This window comes from Drosophila albomicans, chromosome 2R, assembly GCF_009650485.2.
Source record: "Drosophila albomicans strain 15112-1751.03 chromosome 2R, ASM965048v2, whole genome shotgun sequence".
Taxonomy (NCBI): Eukaryota; Metazoa; Arthropoda; class Insecta; order Diptera; family Drosophilidae; genus Drosophila; species Drosophila albomicans.
In genome coordinates this window covers 5497409-5515934 of record NC_047631.2, presented here as the reverse complement: position 1 = coordinate 5515934, position 18526 = coordinate 5497409, and the positions used below count along the sequence as shown (strand labels likewise).

The 18526-nt window shown below is 41.6% G+C and overlaps 3 protein-coding genes across 6 annotated transcripts; 1 reads left to right on the top strand and 2 right to left on the bottom strand.

Moving 5' to 3' along the window:
* Positions 1–839: 839 nt before the first annotated feature.
* On the bottom strand, positions 840–7406 carry LOC117576491 (uncharacterized). Of its 2 annotated transcripts, none has more exons than XM_034261266.2 (10): positions 7230–7406; positions 5855–6972; positions 4837–5793; positions 3877–4775; positions 3657–3809; positions 3181–3590; positions 2901–3114; positions 2630–2833; positions 2198–2569; positions 840–2135 (listed from the first exon to the last, which is right to left on the bottom strand). In XM_034261266.2, exons 2-10 carry the CDS (start codon positions 6813–6815, stop codon positions 2007–2009), a joined length of 4299 nt encoding a protein of 1432 aa, XP_034117157.1. In that variant the 5' UTR covers positions 6816–6972; positions 7230–7406; the 3' UTR covers positions 840–2006. The 2 variants fall into 2 exon arrangements, with proteins under 2 accessions (XP_034117157.1, XP_034117156.1); XM_034261265.2 differs by having other exon boundaries at positions 5855–6862.
* A 458-nt stretch (positions 7407–7864) lies between these two features.
* On the top strand, positions 7865–10370 carry LOC117576492 (glycine receptor subunit alpha-4). Of its 3 annotated transcripts, none has more exons than XM_034261268.2 (6): positions 7867–8343; positions 8856–9039; positions 9097–9406; positions 9464–9598; positions 9655–10034; positions 10080–10370. In XM_034261268.2, the coding sequence occupies exons 1-6, from the start codon at positions 8225–8227 to the stop codon at positions 10239–10241; spliced, it is 1290 nt and encodes a 429-aa protein (XP_034117159.1). In that variant the 5' UTR covers positions 7867–8224; the 3' UTR covers positions 10242–10370. The 3 variants fall into 3 exon arrangements, with proteins under 3 accessions (XP_034117158.1, XP_034117159.1, XP_034117160.1); XM_034261269.2 differs by having other exon boundaries at positions 7877–8343; positions 10092–10370; XM_034261267.2 differs by having other exon boundaries at positions 7865–8343; positions 9655–10370.
* A 15-nt stretch (positions 10371–10385) lies between these two features.
* On the bottom strand, positions 10386–18229 carry LOC117576490 (myotubularin-related protein 13). Its single transcript, XM_034261264.2, has 11 exons — positions 18097–18229; positions 17568–17711; positions 17394–17497; positions 17024–17320; positions 16001–16969; positions 14933–15945; positions 13287–14875; positions 11636–13220; positions 11449–11573; positions 11304–11386; positions 10386–11244 (listed from the first exon to the last, which is right to left on the bottom strand). Exons 2-11 carry the CDS (start codon positions 17629–17631, stop codon positions 11152–11154), a joined length of 5922 nt encoding a protein of 1973 aa, XP_034117155.1. The 5' UTR covers positions 17632–17711; positions 18097–18229; the 3' UTR covers positions 10386–11151.
* Positions 18230–18526: the final 297 nt, after the last annotated feature.

Below are 18526 nucleotides of genomic sequence, written 5' to 3'. Positions count from 1 at the left end.
TTCGTTTCTCTCTCGCGTTTTTGTGTGTGTCTCTTTGAATGCAATGCTTTGTTTAGCTGGACTTCAGAGCTCTTATTGTTACATGTGTTTATCTTTAATTTGTATGCATATTTTCCAATTATGCATTTACTCTCTGGCCATGGTGCAACTTAAGAAGTACGTACATTCATACATATGTACATACATACATACATACATATATTATTCCATACATACATATGTATTTACATATGTATCTACATATATACTTACATATGGAGATGCAAGCAGACATCTAAGTCCACATGCATTTATGTATGATTGTTGCTTAAATTATTAATTACTATAATTTGATCAGCAGGCTACTAAGCACACCTACATTGCCCATATGTACATATGTAAGTATGTCTTACTACGTACGTACATATGTAATTGTCACTAAATATAAGATCATGTATGCATGTTTATAAGTTTGTATCTATTCTTCATATGAATACATGAATTTCATCCCATGCTCCAGCTTATTAAGACCCCCATGCATTAATCAGAAGTAAACATCATACCATCGTAGTCCCTCACACCTACAGAAATAAACACATACAAGCTACGTACATATATGTATAAGAAAACTGCATGTGTTGTTAATACCATTTCCACAGTTTTTATTAGTATATACATACATATGTACATATATAGTGCAGTAAAAACTGATTGGGCATGGGGATACCCTACGATTTTAATACATACCGCAAGCCTCAAGCTTCATCTCCAACTCGTTTTCTATTGCTCTGTGTCAAGGGTCATCAATCAGAAGACTTAACGTTAAAAATAAAAATGCCCCACTACAATTAGGTTTATTCATTTTATTAATTAATATGAGCTTTTATCTGATGTTTTCATACGGCTTATGACCAATCAAAAGGTATGAGATATACTTGTAAGAGACGTGTATCTTAAGCCTTGCTAATTGAAAATTGCATAAGCAAATTAAAGTGAAGGTGGGCGGGTTACATTCCCTACTTAAAGCCTTTGCTATACGTATCCACGTAATGTTCGATTTAACAGCATATTTTGCAAGTTATAGGTAATAATTCTATTGACTGTAAATTATATAAAAAAAAAATAGAATTAAATCCTTTCCTACACGTATTCACGTAATGTTCGATTTAACAGCAAATTTTGCAAGTTTTAGGTACTAATTCTATTGACTGTAATTTATATTAAAAAAATTAAAATTAAAGCATTGTCGTGCATTTGGTATGAAAACATCAGCGTTATATTGCGATATATATATTGTGTATTTGTATATTGAGAGGTTACATTTTATAAATATATTGAAATACTTTCATGTCATTTAATGTCACTTCATTCGATTACGCACCAAAAAAAACCATCCAAACATACGTTCATATACATATATAGTAATATATAAATATGGATTGATTTACGTATAATATCTTTTAGCTAGAGTATAATATAGTATGTATATGTATATATATTGAAATTATCAATGATTTGCTAATGATTTTGGTTGCTCTTAACGAATGCTTACAAAATATTTTTTTTGTTTTTTCATAATTTTGTTTTTCTTGAGACAAAAAGATATTTTACACATAGTAAAGCCTTGGAGTTTTTTGTGCATATTTTTACACGGTGTTTGTAAAAAAAAAATAAACAAACAAAATCAATTTTAACAAAGGTTTGTAAACGCAACTGAATGTATAATACAATATGTGTATTTATAGTAATTGGCAACTTAAAAATTAATATCACACAAAATATTTGATAACAGCGCAAATGAATGAACAAATGAATTAAGCGAATGTACACATTACAAATCATAATACCATAGATATAGCTACAGAAGGGTATGAATGTTGTGTATAGATATAGATATATATATATGCCATAAGGTTTGTTTTTCAGCAATTTTGCTTGAGTATTACAGTATTAAGCATTTAGTTGTATTTAGCAAAATGTTTCAGATTTATACGTTTTTTTGTAGAGTATATTGATTAGTTGCGTGTTTAGAGAGGATAACCCAAGGCTGCCGATAGCAATGGCTCCCAGGCGCGATTTATGTCTAAATATAGCATTGTGCACTGTTCAGCTAATGTATCATCATCGTCCAGTATAGTTATTGGGAAGAGATCATTCTGTGAACACAAAAGTAATCTGTATAGTAGCTGTACAAATAGGTAAATAGCTAGCTACGCACATTTTTGGCTTGCCACAGCTGTTCCAACAGTCGGAGAAAACGTTGCATCTCCATGTTGCTGGCAAAAAATATTACTAAGTCATCCATGCACTCCACAGGCGCTTCCTGACACGAAAACTCTAGTATACACCACCAAGTTTCACTATGCGATGGTATCTTAATGCCTGTCATTGCCTTAATGTCCGCACAGGTAAGAATTTCGAGGCCAGAGTTTTTCCCATAAACACTTCTCATTTTTTGAGACTGTCCCACTTCACCAGCGCTTTTCTCAGTCGCTTTGACGACATCCTGTGACTGCTTCGTGGGCGTTGAATTGAGAGAGGAGCAAGAGCGTTGTGTCCCACGCGTTGGCGTGCTCGTCGTTGAGCTTAGCTACAAAAGAAGTTGCAAAATCTTAGCCTACTTCCACAAATCGAAGAGCGGTAATCTTACCACGCTGCTTGTATCAAAAATACACAACATGTCATCATCTCGTATAGGGGGTTTGGGTTCTGGGGCTGCAGCAGTTGGGCTTTCCATCTGCTTGGTGAGTTGACGCAGCGGGGCAGAAAAATCCTCACGTAAGGTAATCAAATGGTTTTGTGTAACAATCAATGTGCATCCCAGAGCCTTGTGCTTCTCTTGCAGCTCGAAAAGCTGCATATCAAAAGTGGCATACATCAATCAAATATTTCATTGGGATGATTTTTAGCTTATAACTTACACCACTGGCTGATTGCAAGAGCGCTTGTAGCCATTCCGAAGCAACATACTCATCCGGTGCTGCCATTTGCAGCAGTTGACCCTTCAGCATTATCTCAAAGCAATGCGGTCGAGCGGATTTCACAGCGCGCCTCGCACCTTGACACTCAGCCAGCGCCATGGCCCAGCTTGGCAGCTTTTGTGTGGAGTCATTAAACATGTACAGCACACCAGCTCTGTAACAAAATGCAATTGATTATGACATTCCAGACATTAAATGGCGATTCGTTTGGACTACTCACTTTAGTAGGAAGTAACCTGGTTGCCAATTAATCTTGGATGCGGCAGCTGAGCTCGTCGATTCTCGCACTCGTCGATGCATGAGAAAACCTTTGGTGTGCGGACCAAGTGGCTCCTGTTCATCGACCAAGCCCATGCCCAGCACACCGCCTGCTGGCATATTAACCACCGCATAGAATATCCAGTTCTCATCCTTGCCCACACAACTGTTAGCTCGCACGAACGCCTGCAGCGGAGCCAAGTGTTCCAATGTCAGTTGACCAACAGCGGGTAGCGTTGAGCCGCTGCGACGTGCGCATAGCTCTAGATTGGCAACTAGTGCATCTGCTGGATACGGACCACCGGCGAGCAGCACCTGTTGCATGTCCCGCATGCTATTGCTAAGCAGCACCGTGTTTCCAAAAGGGCCCATCTACAAAAAAATGAAGTATTGATTATTGTTCAATTCACGACAAATGCCTTAAGCTAAGTTGGTTACCAAAATGACATCTAGATCCTTATACGCCAGCACAAACTTGGCACACAGACAGTTTCTCACCAGGTCGGAAACATAAAGCGTTTTATCTGTGAGCAGAACCAAAACTGGCGTCATGTATCCCTCGCAGCTGTAACCAGTGTATAGTTTAAATACCTGCAAATGCAATTGACAAATGTATATTTAATTTATAAATTAATTCAAATCCTTGCTGCTTGTTTACCTTGAGCAATTGCTCGTCGGGTTCACGAAATATGGACAAATGTTTGCCACTGAAGATGTCAATGGATATTTCGCCAATGCCCAACTCGAAGCGTGACAAATCTCCTGGCAAATCCAGATCCATGCCCACGGCCAATTCACGACGTGGCGAGTTGGCGCCCGACATTTCAATTTCCATGGCAATTTCAGCATTTAAATCATCAATCAACTCATAGTTTTTCGGCCGCACACCGCGCACATATAGATGTGATCCCAGATGCTTATGTTCGCCACGTAGTTTATCCGCAAAAAAGTCATTCTTGCGTATTGAGGACTCGAGTATTTTCTTTTGGGTGACATTACGCAGAAAGCGATTGATGAGCGAGGTCTTTGCAGCCGGCGTTGGCGGCTTCAATAGTTGTGCATAGTCGACATCGGTATAATCTACTATTACCAAATCACTCTCTGTGGATGGTCGATCATTGGCCGTATCTGTTGTGGTCGTTATGGTTAATATGTCATCGAACTCTTCACTTAAAATCGTGCTCTTTGAGTCACGTCCACTTCCACCCGGAGCACCAGGACCTGGACAACCGCCGCGTGCGCCCAAATAGCTGCTAGGACTGTGCAGACTTCGACTATGATGCTGTTGATCACCATAGCGTGGCGGTTGCAATGGTTGCCCGCGCTTCTTTAACGGTGAGGGAAGATGTCGCGACTGTCGTTCCACACTGCCAAGCATCAGTGGATTCGTATTGATCTGGGATTGGCTTGGTGGCTTGGAGCATGAGTTGGAGTTGCTATTGGTGTTGTTGCTAATGGAGCTAAGCTCGGATATGGTAGATGATGAGTGTGTAGTGGGAAGTTTGTTGGGTATCGCTTGTGCCTGCTGTGGTCGTGCTGTCTTAGACATTTTTGAAGCTGTTGCCAAAAGAGTAAAATCAAATATTTATTAATTTTAATGAATATTCACATATTTTACCAAAGTAACTATCGGTTGCTGCCTGCTGTTGCTGCTGCTCTTTTTGTTCCTTCTCCTTTTCAGCTGCTGCGCTATTAGCGGCACTGTCTGTAAAACTGCGGAAGAAGTTGCTAAAAGTCTTAGCAATGGGAGCAGCCATAAATGAAGTGCGAAGCTGGCTGGCTGGCTGTGCAATGGGCGTGTCCCGCTCCAGCAAGCTGGCCACACTGCTGTGCTGTGTGCTCGGTATGGATGGCTCGAGCTGATTTGGCTCGCTGGTCTCATAAGAAACACCTGTGTGCTCAAAGACTGTGCTCTCACAGTTGATGATAAACTTGCTGCGGAATTCACTTTGCGTGCTGGTGACAATAGATACTGTGCCTGCTGCTGTTTCCTTATCGAACTCATCTTGACGTCGCAGCACGTGCTGCTTGCTGCTGTCCATGGGTGAGGCCTCTGTGGAACTGCTCGCTGAGTGGTCATCATTTTTGCGTCGCAACTGCTCATCTACATTGTGCACAAACTTCTTAACACCCTGTGCCTGCTTGTTGCCATCTAGACTCTTGCTCAAAAACGGTTTGGCTTTGAGTGGTGGTGAATCTGGTGACTGATACTGCAATTTTTGCTGATGAGTCGGTTTATGTTCAGGCGTCTGTTCCAGTTCTGGAACACACTCCACCACAGACTGCAGATCCTCGGAGCCTTCGGGAACGCCACGTTCGGGCAATGGCATTGTGAAAATGCTCTTCAATGAGCCAAATATCATTTTACTGCTATTGTCCAGCAGCTGATGCTTAATGTCGTGCACATTAAACTTCTTGACGCGATCACTGAGATCCTGCTCTTGTATGATGTTTGTGTGTCGTTTGGTTTTCTTCAAGCAGCTCGACTTCGGCTTCTTCTCTTTGTTCCACACGGACTTTTGCTTAGGGCTGCCCGCATCGCCAATGTTTGGTTCCGAATAATAACAATTTTCGCCTAAAAACAAATGCATTTAAAATGTAACTTTTCATTGCATTTAAGTTAATATCAAAATTACCAATTAAATTATTGTTGGCATTGCTCATGCCAATGCAGTCGCAGGAACTGCTCTTTGCCTGCTCATACTGCTTTCGATTGGCATTGCTATTAGAGTTTTTGTCCTGCTCATCAGAATCCAGACTCGAGTTGGAACTGCTGCACGCACAGCGATATAGCAATCGTTCATCCCGTTGCTTGCCCTCTGTGGTAGTCGAGGCATATTCAAAGACTCCTGAGTTATCATATTGCAGACCAACTGGATCATTAGTGTCATAAATGTCGGTGTTTCCATAGTCCAAGACATCAGAGCAGGCATTTCGATAGACCAGACGACGACTACGTCCCACTACGTCACCGCCTCCAGTTTCCTCCGAATCTCTGCCCGCTGCGCTCAGCTCAGTAGGTCCATGAATACGCTCGCGTTCTGCACACCATGAGTAGCGACCGGCGGCACCAGCTACACCCGCTGAGTTGCCACCCACCACGGCCAGCTTGCGACCATTTTTGTATGTGATGAAGCCATGCTCAATGTGAATATTGTCAGTACGCGTGTTCTTCAATATGTCCTCATGAAAGGACACACGTTTCTTGGGCGCCTTGGGGGTGGACGTGGTTTTGTGCACCTTGCGCCTATACACGATCTTCTCGGTTGTGTCGAAGGTGGAGTAAGCACTAGTGGTCATCGTTTCCTCAGTTGCTGCCACATTTGAATTGGTGTCAACCGTCGGTTGCTGATGCTGCTGCTCTGCAACTATTGCGGTGGCTTTCAATGGCTCTTCATATTCCAAGCCCGTCTGGGAGGTGATGGACTCAATCATGACATCACTATTCTCTGAATCTAGCATTTGTACCCCTGAGTCACTGGGCGTCGTGTCCTCCAAAGTGCTGCTGCTATTCATGCTAGAGTTCATCTTGTCGCCACTGGGCGACACCTTGGAACTTAAATTGTTGTTGACCTTGGGATATAGTGGCGACTCCATTACGACATCGTAGGCATATGTTGTCTGTTGTGCCAAGACTAGGGTCTCTGGTAAGTAAAGTGTTTATTTAGCACTAGTTTAGTACTAGCTTAGTATGTTTTGGGGGATGTTTGCTTAACGAGTCTTTCTGAATTATTTTATATGCCAATTAGTCGTGCTTTAACGATAAAAAGAACAAATTTCAAAAACAATGTCAGTTTTTCACATTTGCAGTGGTTTTGTGTATCTTGCTTTTCTTGCAAGTAATCAATATCAATATACAAGTTGCACACTGCGCCGCATCACGTCACTGTGCAACAAAGAAGTACGGACGACCCTACGACCCCCAACCCTCCAACCATCCAACCCACCCACATCCAAAAATGAATCTGAACCTTACGGAAAATTATTTACCGCCGCAGTTTAACAGCTTACCTTCGATTTGTTGGGGAAATTCCATGTTGAACTTGTGCTCGGCACTGTTAATTAATAATATGACAATGTTTTATTTTAGATTTGCGGTTTTACTAAATTTTAGTTACATTTTAAAAAAAAACAAGTGCGTACAAGTAAAACAAATCAATATTTATCTTGAGCAGTGCGTCATTGCCACTGTGCAAAGAAATTGCTCGACTTGGCAACGCTGTTGCTCAGCTGTTTGCTTAATCCCATACTATTGGCAACGCCAAAGCTTAACAATAAGTGAATTTGGTCGGCGCGAATTTTTAAACTATGTGATACAATATTGATTTTCAGATATTATAAAAGGCGTGCAATATTTCTAATTCATATAGGAATTATTTTGTAGGTTACAAATTACAATAGATTTGTCAATTATATGCCAATTATTACGCATAATTCGCTCTACAAGACTGAATAAGGGTATACAGACTATCTCATCGTGTTTAACTAGCTAGTATTATACTCAGATATTGGACTGTATATATGGGTTCGGCTTACAATTGTGCATCTGTTTTGTACTCACTATCTCGGACATGTCAATTTTGAAAAGTACAATAGCAAAAGAGAGGAATGCCAATGAAAACGAAGCCTTAGGAATGTATTTATCACGCCTTGAGCAGCGCACAGCTAACGTCTATATAACTCTTTTATTTTTTTTGTTTGGTTTTGCCGTATAAAAGTAAAGAAGAATCGTCTTGCATTTATTAAATTATCCAATAAATTACAATTGCATGCGACAAAACTGCTTGAAATGTTTCGACTACTTTTAATCAGTTGAATAATGTCATCCACATTCACCAAACAATGTGCGCTAAAATTATGAATTTAAATTTTCAATTCAAACGTAAAAAACAATACGTGAAACGCGCAAAACTATGCAATACAAATAAATTAAGTAAATAGCCGTAATAAAAAAAATTGTTGATTTAAACACAAAAACAACGTAACGGTGTGTTGGTGTGTTCAAAATGCAAATGCCAAACTCATTTAGACAATTGAAAAAGCATCATTTCATGGTGGCCGTTGTAATTTATTTACTAATATTAGAGAAATCAATTCAACCATGTGATTGTGTTCACGGTTTCAGGTAACAAATCAAAAAACACATAATAACAATTACTTTGATAAAACATTTGCCAACTTGGCAAAAACGCATTGCATCAGACAAGGCTGAAACATAACCTAAATTTTAGTGTGCCGTATAATTATACCCGGTACACAAATGACAAGAGTTTAAGTGTCAACGAATAAAACCAAAAATCCTCAGCTTTGTTATCAGCTGTCTAGAAAATATTGCTATGATCATCTGTGCGACTGCTTAATCCCTTAGAATTGATAAAAGATTTCTGAAAATTAATTTAACTTATATGCTTACTTAAAACGAATTAAAAATATATTAGCTATAAGCTACTGCAACTTATGTGGCTCTACTTGATAAAAATTTCTTAGAAGTAAAATGTTCCGAAAGAATTTTTAAGTGGTGAAGCCACAAGTTAATAAGTATGTAACAGTCGAGGAAGCTGAAAATTTCATGGATTTCATATCAGTATCATATAGTCGAGCACACTCAACAGTAGCATTATTTGTTTTCCTCTGCAGAAATAATACAGAGAGCGCTGAGCTGGTATCTCATTACGAATCAAGCCTATCGCTGCCAGATATATTGCCCATACCTTCGAAAACCTACGACAAGAATCGTGCACCAAAGCTGCTGGGACAACCAACCGTTGTATATTTTCATGTCACAGTGCTCTCCTTGGACTCTATCAATGAGGAATCCATGGTAATAATAATATAATTAATTGTTGTATTTTCCGTTTAATTAATAATCCTCTTGTAGACCTATGTGACGGACATATTTTTAGCACAAAGTTGGCGCGATCCGCGTCTTCGTTTACCAGAGAATATGAGCGAACAGTATCGCATTCTAGACGTGGATTGGCTGCACAGCATTTGGCGTCCCGATTGCTTCTTTAAGAATGCCAAAAAGGTGACATTTCATGAGATGAGCATTCCAAATCACTATCTTTGGCTGTACCACGACAAGACGTTGCTCTACATGTCCAAATTGACGCTGGTGCTGTCGTGTGCCATGAAATTTGAGTCCTATCCGCATGATACACAAATCTGTTCAATGATGATAGAGAGTCGTAAGTGGAAAATCTTTTGGGCAACAGCAGTCTTTTTAACAAGCAGCTTTTATATAGTATCGCATACAGTGGAAGACTTGGTATTTATTTGGAACATGACCGATCCACTGGTCGTCAATGCTGAGATCGAGCTGCCACAACTGGACATATCAAATAATTATACGACCGATTGTACCATCGAGTACTCAACGGGTGAGTCGTTAAGTCTCAAAACTGTATGCTAAGATTTTAATATAAACCTTTCCTAGGTAATTTTACATGTCTGGCGATTGTGTTTAACTTGCGCCGACGCTTGGGCTATCACCTGTTTCACACGTATATTCCATCTGCCCTCATTGTGGTTATGTCGTGGATATCGTTCTGGATCAAACCCGAGGCTATACCGGCACGAGTCACTCTCGGCGTTACCTCGCTGCTCACCTTGGCCACACAGAATACACAATCGCAGCAATCTCTGCCGCCCGTTTCATACGTCAAGGCCATTGATGTGTGGATGTCATCGTGTTCGGTTTTTGTTTTCCTCTCGCTCATGGAATTTGCTGTAGTCAACAATTACATGGGTCCGGTGGCAACAAAGGCAATGAAGGGTTACTCCGATGAGAATATCACAGATCTAGACGATCTAAAGGTGAGTTTTTCAAGGGCACTTTTGCTGATGATTGAAACTCTGCAGCGTGTATTGCAGCATCACCATCGGGAGTCGATAATTGAGCCACAGTATGATACATTCTGCCATGGCCATGCCACCGCCATCTATATAGATAAATTCTCGCGCTTCTTCTTTCCGTTCTCGTTCTTCATTCTCAACATTGTCTACTGGACGACGTTCCTATGATTTGATTGAACCAAGGGAGTTGTTAAGCAATTAATGAAATTATAAATACAAAGCGCATTTGTTTAAAAATGTATATAGTTTGTAAGCCACAAATAATTGCAGTAGATTATATAAAATATATATTATCGTATTGTATAAAGGCGTTTATTAATTAAATTTAATTCAAAGGAAGAAATTAAGAAATGCATTTTAATTGCGCAACAAAGGTGGAATTATCTTTGGTATTTTTGTATTTTTACTATATAAGTATGTATGTTTCCATAAATAGACACATATGTCATATGCGTAGACATATATATATAAATAATGTATAAAAAGTTGCTATCGTGGCTTCCTTTTCTCTAGTTATTCTCTTTTTCATTTGATCATCATTCACGTGCTTATTATTATTTATCGCATAATCACATAATGTAGATTCCCTTTTTATATGCACATTTACTTTTATACTATTTTGTGTTTAGTTAATTTTTGTTTCTTAGCTTTTGTCGCTTACGTTAATTGTTGCTAAATATTCAAGTAATTTATGCATTATGCGAGTGTTAATAAACAACGTTTTCACACTAAATCAACTTATATATGTAAAAAAATGTTTTTGTTATAAATAATACACTCAGAGCTACAGATCCAGAGTAATACGCGAGTTCACAAATAAATTCTCTCTCTCTCTTTCTCACATTTACACAAACAAATGTTAATAATAACGGTAATGGATTGTCCTAAAACAAAACAGAATATTCCGCATAAATATATATGTATATATATCTAAGGAGCAGGAAGCGAAGAGTGCATAGAACAAATTTCTATGCTGAAGCCACGGCAGAAAAATAGTACTAAGGTGAGTGCCAGTTTTAATAACAATTGGTATTTGTTGCTGAGGCTGTGGTCGAGCTTGTGATTGTGGCTGTTTAATCTACTGCAGACAGGCTTGTAGTTTTTCAGTCCACTCCTGTGCCAGATTTGCGTTCATTGCATAAAAGTTATACGTACGCTTAGATGTTTTAAGCTGCAAAAATATAATACACATTATTAAATTGAAGGCCAATATTTTTAAATGCACTTTACATCAAAGAATCCTTTATCATCGACGCCTTTTGTGCCAATTTGTGCGGGTTGTGCAGCGCTCACAGACTGCACCTCGGCTAGCTCTGTTGAATTAATAACTCACATAAATAAAATCGCGGTTTTATTATCAAAATATACGCATTACCTATAATGCCCTTAGGCGCTGTGTCATCGGCGGTATCGTAGTAGCGCAACTGATGCTTAATAGAATCAAGAACAAACCAACGTTGCTTCCATCCCTTGAGTAGAGCACCACGCTTATAGAGATGTCTGCACAAAACAAATCAGCTTATGTTAGAGAAAATATTATATTATTTGGAAACAATACTTACCCTTCGTGTGTGCGATTCTCGGCAACATTACTACTGAATTGATTGTAGAAATGATGGCTGGAGGTCCGTGCCGTAGTCGCTGCACTGGAGGCAATGCTGGCCGTGTCACCCTGCGACATATTCACATTTGACGGACCGACAGTACCATCTATGGCCTTGTATTTTGTGCAATTCTTCATCGAAAGCTCGGTGCACTTTTCGTGATATGAATTGCCACAATCCATACAACGATAGCCGACAGGTCCCCAAAGCAGTTTCGTGCAATGATTGCAATTGGTGGGTGTCGTATATGGGTGCTTCTCAAAGCGATGTGGATGGAAGAACTTATCTTGATAGCCAGCCAGACGTCCCTTGATAATTATCTCTAATGTGGAGCGTTTGAGTTGTTGTGTATGTACTAGCATGCTATTAAGCGAGGTCTTGCGCGACATTGGCTCCACAGCTGGAACCACCAAATTGTTCCACACCTGCTGCCACTTTTGTGGCAAATATCCCCGTTCCGTTTCCGCCTGCTTCACTTCGCTCAGCAAGCACACATAAGCATTGGGATTACATTTCTCAATGTTATCATATCCAGCGCTGATTACCATGCGTTTGCCCTTAATTTCCGAAAGATCGATTTCGTCATCCACATTGGTCACTTCCAGATCGTAGGGTGGTCCTTGGGCCAGTTCCTCATTCGTATAGAAGGTCCACAAGTCTAAAGCGGCCACGCTATTCTGCGGACGTAGCACTACGTCTTTGTCAGAGGAGTACAGGAAGTTGTAGAAAATTGGCGACTTGTTGTGTTGTCGCTCAATGTAGTCAAATATGGAATGGCCAATGCGATTTAGGGTGGGTGTGCGTGGACTACGTATATCAAGTGGATAAACATTGCATTCATCATCAGAGCCATTGGCTACACCTCCTCCAAACAAGTGCTTGGCACTCATAGAACCGCGTTTATCCTCCATGGACGCAATACCCGAATCATAACGCTCCAACTCGCAATCGAATAGAAAAGTCCGAAAACGACAGGATACCACATGGTAGGCAAGGAATCGCAAGTAGAAATCATTGAATTCGAACGCCATAGGGAATTGCCGTTGCAACTGATACACGACGTCCAGAAACTGCAGAAATGTGGGTGCAAATGCAATGTTTGTGCTGGCATGAGATGGTTTCAGATTGCTACGATGTGCGAATCTATGTCCGAATGCCAGCCACTCCTTTTCGATAAGCACTCGAAATCCGTCCAGTGTGCGATAGTACGGATCCAGGCAAAGTTGGGCTATGGCCGAGAGTTGTGCGGTCACATCAGAGCCATCTTCTAGTGACAACATTACGCTGCTCTCCTGCAAATCAATTAGATCGACAACGGCGCCGGATAGTTGCAAAAGTGTTGAGACTTGCTGCAACCAATCAGATTGCTCCACCATTTTGGCGAAGCTCTGGCCATCTGCATCATTTGCATTATGTGATGGCATGCAGGCGCGCATCAGTTTCTTGAACGCCGAACGAGATTGCCGAATGTCTGGATAGTCAACGGGTATAAAATCTGCACAGAAGTCTCCATTCAAATTCGATTTGGCCTGTGATTTTTCACCTGCAAGTTGATATAGATTAGACATAGTATTCAAGAAGTTTAAGCAATTATGTGGAACTTTCTTACCCAACGCATAGAGTCGCATTTTGCGGAAGGCATGCGCGGATGTATTGCTTGCATTTCCCTTCATAGTGCCTCCTTTGCCGCCAGCAGCGCTCGATTTGCTGCAATCGGGTACATTTAAATTGGTCCTTTGCTTACGCATGAGCTCTGGTGTTAGAGATTGATGATCGTCTCCTACCGCACCATGACCTAGTAGCGAGCTCATTGAGAGATTCAAGCCCGTGTACTGATCCAGAGGCGTTAGTTTTGGCATTGTATTGATCAATGCCATAAAATACTTGTCCTGCTCCGGATAATGAGTAACATCATGGTGCGATATAGTATTCGCTCCCGTTGTGTTCTTGATCATGCCAATAACGGATTTACTATTCGGTTGGGCACCACGTATGAGCAATGATCCATTCGCATGTCGCCAAGTGGGCAATGGAATACGTTGTCCCTTGAAATACCGTCCCAAATGCGTCATTGCAGTATCGCTGCATTGCACTGGTGCCACAATTATAGCCGGATATGTACGGCATGTAGCATAACTTGCATTGGCATTGCTAATGCGAAAACCGCGTTGTGCATCCGCATCAAAACCCAAGCGTTTCCAATCGCGCACATAACTTCGCTCACGCATTCTTTCAATGTCCTTGCTTGTTAAGAGGCGTTGCGTGGCGGCCTCGCTCTGTTGTATCTCAAACTCATCCCCATCCTCGAGCTCGTCGTCCATCGAATGAGTTTCCAATGCATCGGCACTCCCTCCGCCGCCTCCCAACTCATATTCCGGCACTAATTTGCGTTTTGTCTGCACCTTTTGCTTGAAGCCCGCTTTTTTGGCAGTGCGCAGCAGCGTCTTCTTTGCAAATCCTTTGAGCGTCGAGTACTTTTCCTTGGTCTTCAGCGGCACGACCCCTTGGAGCATGGTGCCATAGGACTGAAAGGCGAAATACTCAAATTCATCGAACGGATGTCGCGCTTTACTAAGCGTTTTACGCAGAGCCTCGATTTGTTCTAGTGTCACCTCCGTGTCAAAGGCAATCTTGAGCAACTGAAAGCAGCTGGAGCGCAGCTGCAATCCCTCCGGCAGAGTTTGATCCAAATGAGCAAGGTACAGCATCGATATTTTCTTCTCCTTTAGTAGCGAAGCAATGGGAAAAGCTCGCACTATCGTTTGCTCGCAAAAGAGCGGATCACAAGGTGAACCCTTGAAGACAATGCGATAGTTGGTCAAAAACAACGCGCCTTCAGCTGGAATTAAGCACTGGGTATCATCTTCACGGCCATCCGGCATCAGAAAGCAACGCAAATGATCTGTTGCCAACTCTTCGCCAGGTAGCAAACAAGGCGTTTGAATCTTCGGTTTTTGCACATGTGGATGCCGTTTGGCCTCCTGATATACTGGCTCTAGCGACTCGATATGCATGTGCACAACACCTGGCACCATATCGTGTAGATTGCGAATGTGCTCCGAGGTAACACCGCCCTCCGTGCAGACGCAATCGATGAAGCGCGAAATGGTCTTGCCCACCGTAACACCTATCTCTAGAGCATCATTCTCCTCAAAGCCCTCATCGGAATGTTCACTCAGGCTATGTGAGCCCATAATACTGCAAAGAAATTACACGATTAATGTTAAAAACTTGTAAGCTTTGAAAGTAATTCACCTATTGGAAACACTCTGGTTTTCTTCAAGCCTAAAGGCGAGTTTTGGCTTGCTGGCCGCATCCACATTGACATCGAGCGGTATCAGCAGGGAGACCATGCGATTAGCAAAGTGTATGGCCTGGCTATAGAGCGTCGATTCCTCCGATTTTGCCAGCTCAGCCTTTTTCTCCTCCTCTATGGCTGGACTCTTGCGTAACTGCTCGGCGGTAATTTCTAATGCAGTCGGTTCCTCGAGCGGCACCTCATCCAGCACACAATTTGCCTCCTTGTTGTTCTCATTTTGTCGGCGTTGTAGCAAGTAAAGTGACTTAATTTGTGCCTGAACATCTTGAAAGAACGTTGACTCCCAGAACTGTAAATTTTTCCAAATAACATGATCCTGTATCTCAGTGTAGGCAAATTGCACTACACCCATCGATAGCTTTCTGCAGAATATTGTGGACATAGGCAACAGAGCGGCTGCCACTGTGTACTCATCCACTCCTGACGAGTTCTGCAATGCTTTGTTCATAAAACGCACGACCAGATCAAATTGCTGATGATCTAGCACCGCCTTATTGCCATGCACATAACCAAATAGTTCACGGCACAAAATGAGTCGAGCATCCCTATCCTTTAGTGTTCGCATTACAGCCGGCAGCAATTTTCTTGCATCGGCAATGCGATTCTCAAAAATGTACGACACACAGGTGCGCAACACCTCCAGTCGTCGTGCCGAATTGTGCACTGTAGTGGGACGCACGTCCAGCGCCTCCGGTAGCCTTGGTCCCATGGGTATGATGCGATGCTGATTGCGTGTGACATGAAAACGCTGCGATTGCCCGTTCTTGCGAATGCCATCCTGAATGATGAGCTCTACCTTATCGCTACTAATGCGCGGAAAAGCGGGCTGATGGATGCGTTGGAAAGCACCTTCGGGTGGTCGAAGCACTTTCTGCGCATACGTGACGTGGGCATTAGATGCTTCGTTCTCGTATAGAATGCGACCCAGCTCCTGGATATGTGTGAGTATCTAAAAATAGCAAAGCTAAGTACTTAGCTTCTAATATTATTTAATAAAAACTTACGAGATTCTTATTCTGTGCCTCCGATTTGAGCAACTCATTCATTGAGCTATATAATTCATCCCAGGCATCAGATGCTCGCCATGGCGGCCCGCGCTCGTTAACAAACGTTGTAAAGAACATGCTGTCTAAAACGCGAAACAGAAACTCGCTTTCGATGAGATCACGTGCACCCAGAAAACCAGCTTTGTGAAAAGTAATAACCGTCTTGGGATGAATGCGTATAATGGTCAAACAAGAACGATAGCCTTGCAGCAATTGTGCGAAGAGACGCATAAATATAGCACGCAACTCCTTGTCAATTTGTGCCTCGGTTTTAGCTAATGTTGCAGTTGGGCGCTCGTTGTTGGGAAATGCGAGATCCGCTTGCGCCAAATTGGGAAATAATATCATTCCAAGTAGCTCTTGTGTTTGCTCCCACAAAGGTGATGGAAAGATGGGCACTGGTGGTGTTAGAGCATCTGGTATGGTAACCAATCCACCATCCAAATCCACAACAATTACATCGAGTAAATCGGTAATTTCCGTTTGCAATGAACTGTGTATGCCCATTATGAATGGGGTAGGCGTGGACAGCACCTCGGTAAGAGGCGCTGGCAGAATCGGTATGTAAACATGTGTGTATCGAAATGGATACATGAGTGCAACCAAAGCACGACAGCTGTCCGTCAAGTGCCAGTAGCACTTGGAGTGAAAGAGTATTTTGTTTTCGGTCATCACAGCACACAGCAGAATTAGAACATTCTTAATGCCCAGCTGTTTGAACAGAAAGTTAACACCGTTCCCCGTGATGGGGAGTGAGGAGCTCTGTGGAGGCTGCAGCGATTGCTTGTCCCCGGCACCGATGGAGAAGCGAACTTGCGGCCCGCCAGCGGGTGGCACTTGAATGCATCCGAGTATGTTGCCAATCAGATTTTCCATGGCATATGGCAAGTTTTCAATGTAGACCGTATAAATGGTGCCCAGACAGTTCTGTAAAATATTAGTAATTAATTTTATGCATAGGCAACTACAGCAGCAGATTACCTTAAAAGTATCTGCACAATCCAAGCGGGAGATGAGCACCAAACACTTTGGTGCATACATAATGCTGTGGTGGGTTATGGGCTCTACAGCCGTAGAGACTGGAGGCCCTGCTCTGCTGTTGTTCGCTATGGTCTCATCTTCATCGTCCACGCTGCGCGTCTGGGTGATGGCAAGCGTTTCATGAAAGCTCAGACAGGCGCAATAATGCTTGTTGGCATCAATGTCCGTGAGCACAGAGATGAAAAATTTGGGTTCTTGTTTCTCATACGATAAATTCCATCCGAGTGGTTGACAGAACTGCGTGGTGATAACAAAGAGTTGAATTGTGAATGTAAGTGCGTGGCGAAGTAATTCACAAAAACAACCATACCCATTCGATGCCCTCAATAAAGGGTGTGTCGGGCCAATCTTTCTCTGGGAAACGTTGCACAATTTTGCCGCATATTGGCTGACCGCTAACATTGCCGGCAGTTTCTATAAATGTAAGTATATAAAAATAGTACAATCACACAGGCATCTAGTATATGGTATTATTGGCACTTACTTTCTTTGTCGTTATCGTAGCCAACAATTACAAAGTAATCAGCGAGCCGGGACATCTCGAACATTTACACTGCAGCTGCACATTGCAGTCTAAACTTGGGAAGGGAACTCGATGTGCTGGCTGCTGCTTTCGAGTTTGACAAATCTACGAAGAATGGAAGAAGAAGCACAAAACGCAAATCAAATATCTTAGCTATTGGCCTTTTTTTTGTTTTTTGTTTTCATATACACACAATAGCAGCCGCTTTGGCCGCTTGCCACAAAAAACACTCGACAGCACTCTCATCTCATTTGCATAAAAATGGAGTGTTCAATTAATATAGCGCGTTGCTTTGTGTTTGGCATAAACAATTAGCTCATACAAGCGCAGCTGGACATATTGTTCTTGTACACCGTATTATTATTGAAAAAGAATTTATTCAAACGTCCTCAATTCCGCAACCACACCCCAAACACTTTGGGTACCATTATTCGAGAGCATACGTGTCGATTGGATATGTTGAAAATAAACGAACAGAAGGGGTATATACCGTTTGAACTCTAGCCAATTTTTCGCGAATCGTGTCTAGCACTCTTTTACAATAAACAAATTACTTTAACTTTTAGATTTTTCATGCCTGCGGAATGTAGGGTTGTTGATATGCTATCGATATATTTGAAGATTCATTATGTTCGCAACAGTGTTGATCAACGTCAAATTAATAACGTTTCGTATTTCACAGCACTAAGGTTTGCGAGGCGCAATCAATTCACAAATTCATAAGGCTTTGAAATAGATATTAAACTATTGCTGTTAGTTAAAGGTTTGAGGCTTGCACCATACTAAATTCTATGTAAACAGTTTTGTGGTTGACTAATGAAACATTTTTTATATGTTAACGATAAATTATACATCTATCGATATATTTACAAATATTCAGAATTTGAAAGTATCGATATATCGACGTGTGTGAGATAGTG

Excerpts from the sequence above, each read along its gene's own strand:
- LOC117576490 (XM_034261264.2), bottom strand. The coding sequence starts at position 17,631 with ATGTTCGAGATGTCCCGGCTCGCTGATTACTTTGTAATTGTTGGCTAC. Across the intron at positions 13,221-13,286 it reads AATGCGACTCTATGCGTTGG|GTGAAAAATCACAGGCCAAA; the intron begins GTAAGAAAGTTC and ends ATCAACTTGCAG. Across the intron at positions 11,245-11,303 it reads ATGATAAAGGATTCTTTGAT|CTTAAAACATCTAAGCGTAC; the intron begins GTAAAGTGCATT and ends ATATTTTTGCAG.
- LOC117576492 (XM_034261267.2), top strand. The coding sequence starts at position 8,225 with ATGCAAATGCCAAACTCATTTAGACAATTGAAAAAGCATCATTTCATG. Across the intron at positions 9,040-9,096 it reads CTATCAATGAGGAATCCATG|ACCTATGTGACGGACATATT; the intron begins GTAATAATAATA and ends ATCCTCTTGTAG. Across the intron at positions 9,599-9,654 it reads TACCATCGAGTACTCAACGG|GTAATTTTACATGTCTGGCG; the intron begins GTGAGTCGTTAA and ends AACCTTTCCTAG.
- LOC117576491 (XM_034261265.2), bottom strand. The coding sequence starts at position 7,254 with ATGGAATTTCCCCAACAAATCGAAG. Across the intron at positions 4,776-4,836 it reads AGCAACCGATAGTTACTTTG|CTTCAAAAATGTCTAAGACA; the intron begins GTAAAATATGTG and ends TTTTGGCAACAG. Across the intron at positions 2,834-2,900 it reads TCTTGCAATCAGCCAGTGGT|CTTTTCGAGCTGCAAGAGAA; the intron begins GTAAGTTATAAG and ends TTTGATATGCAG.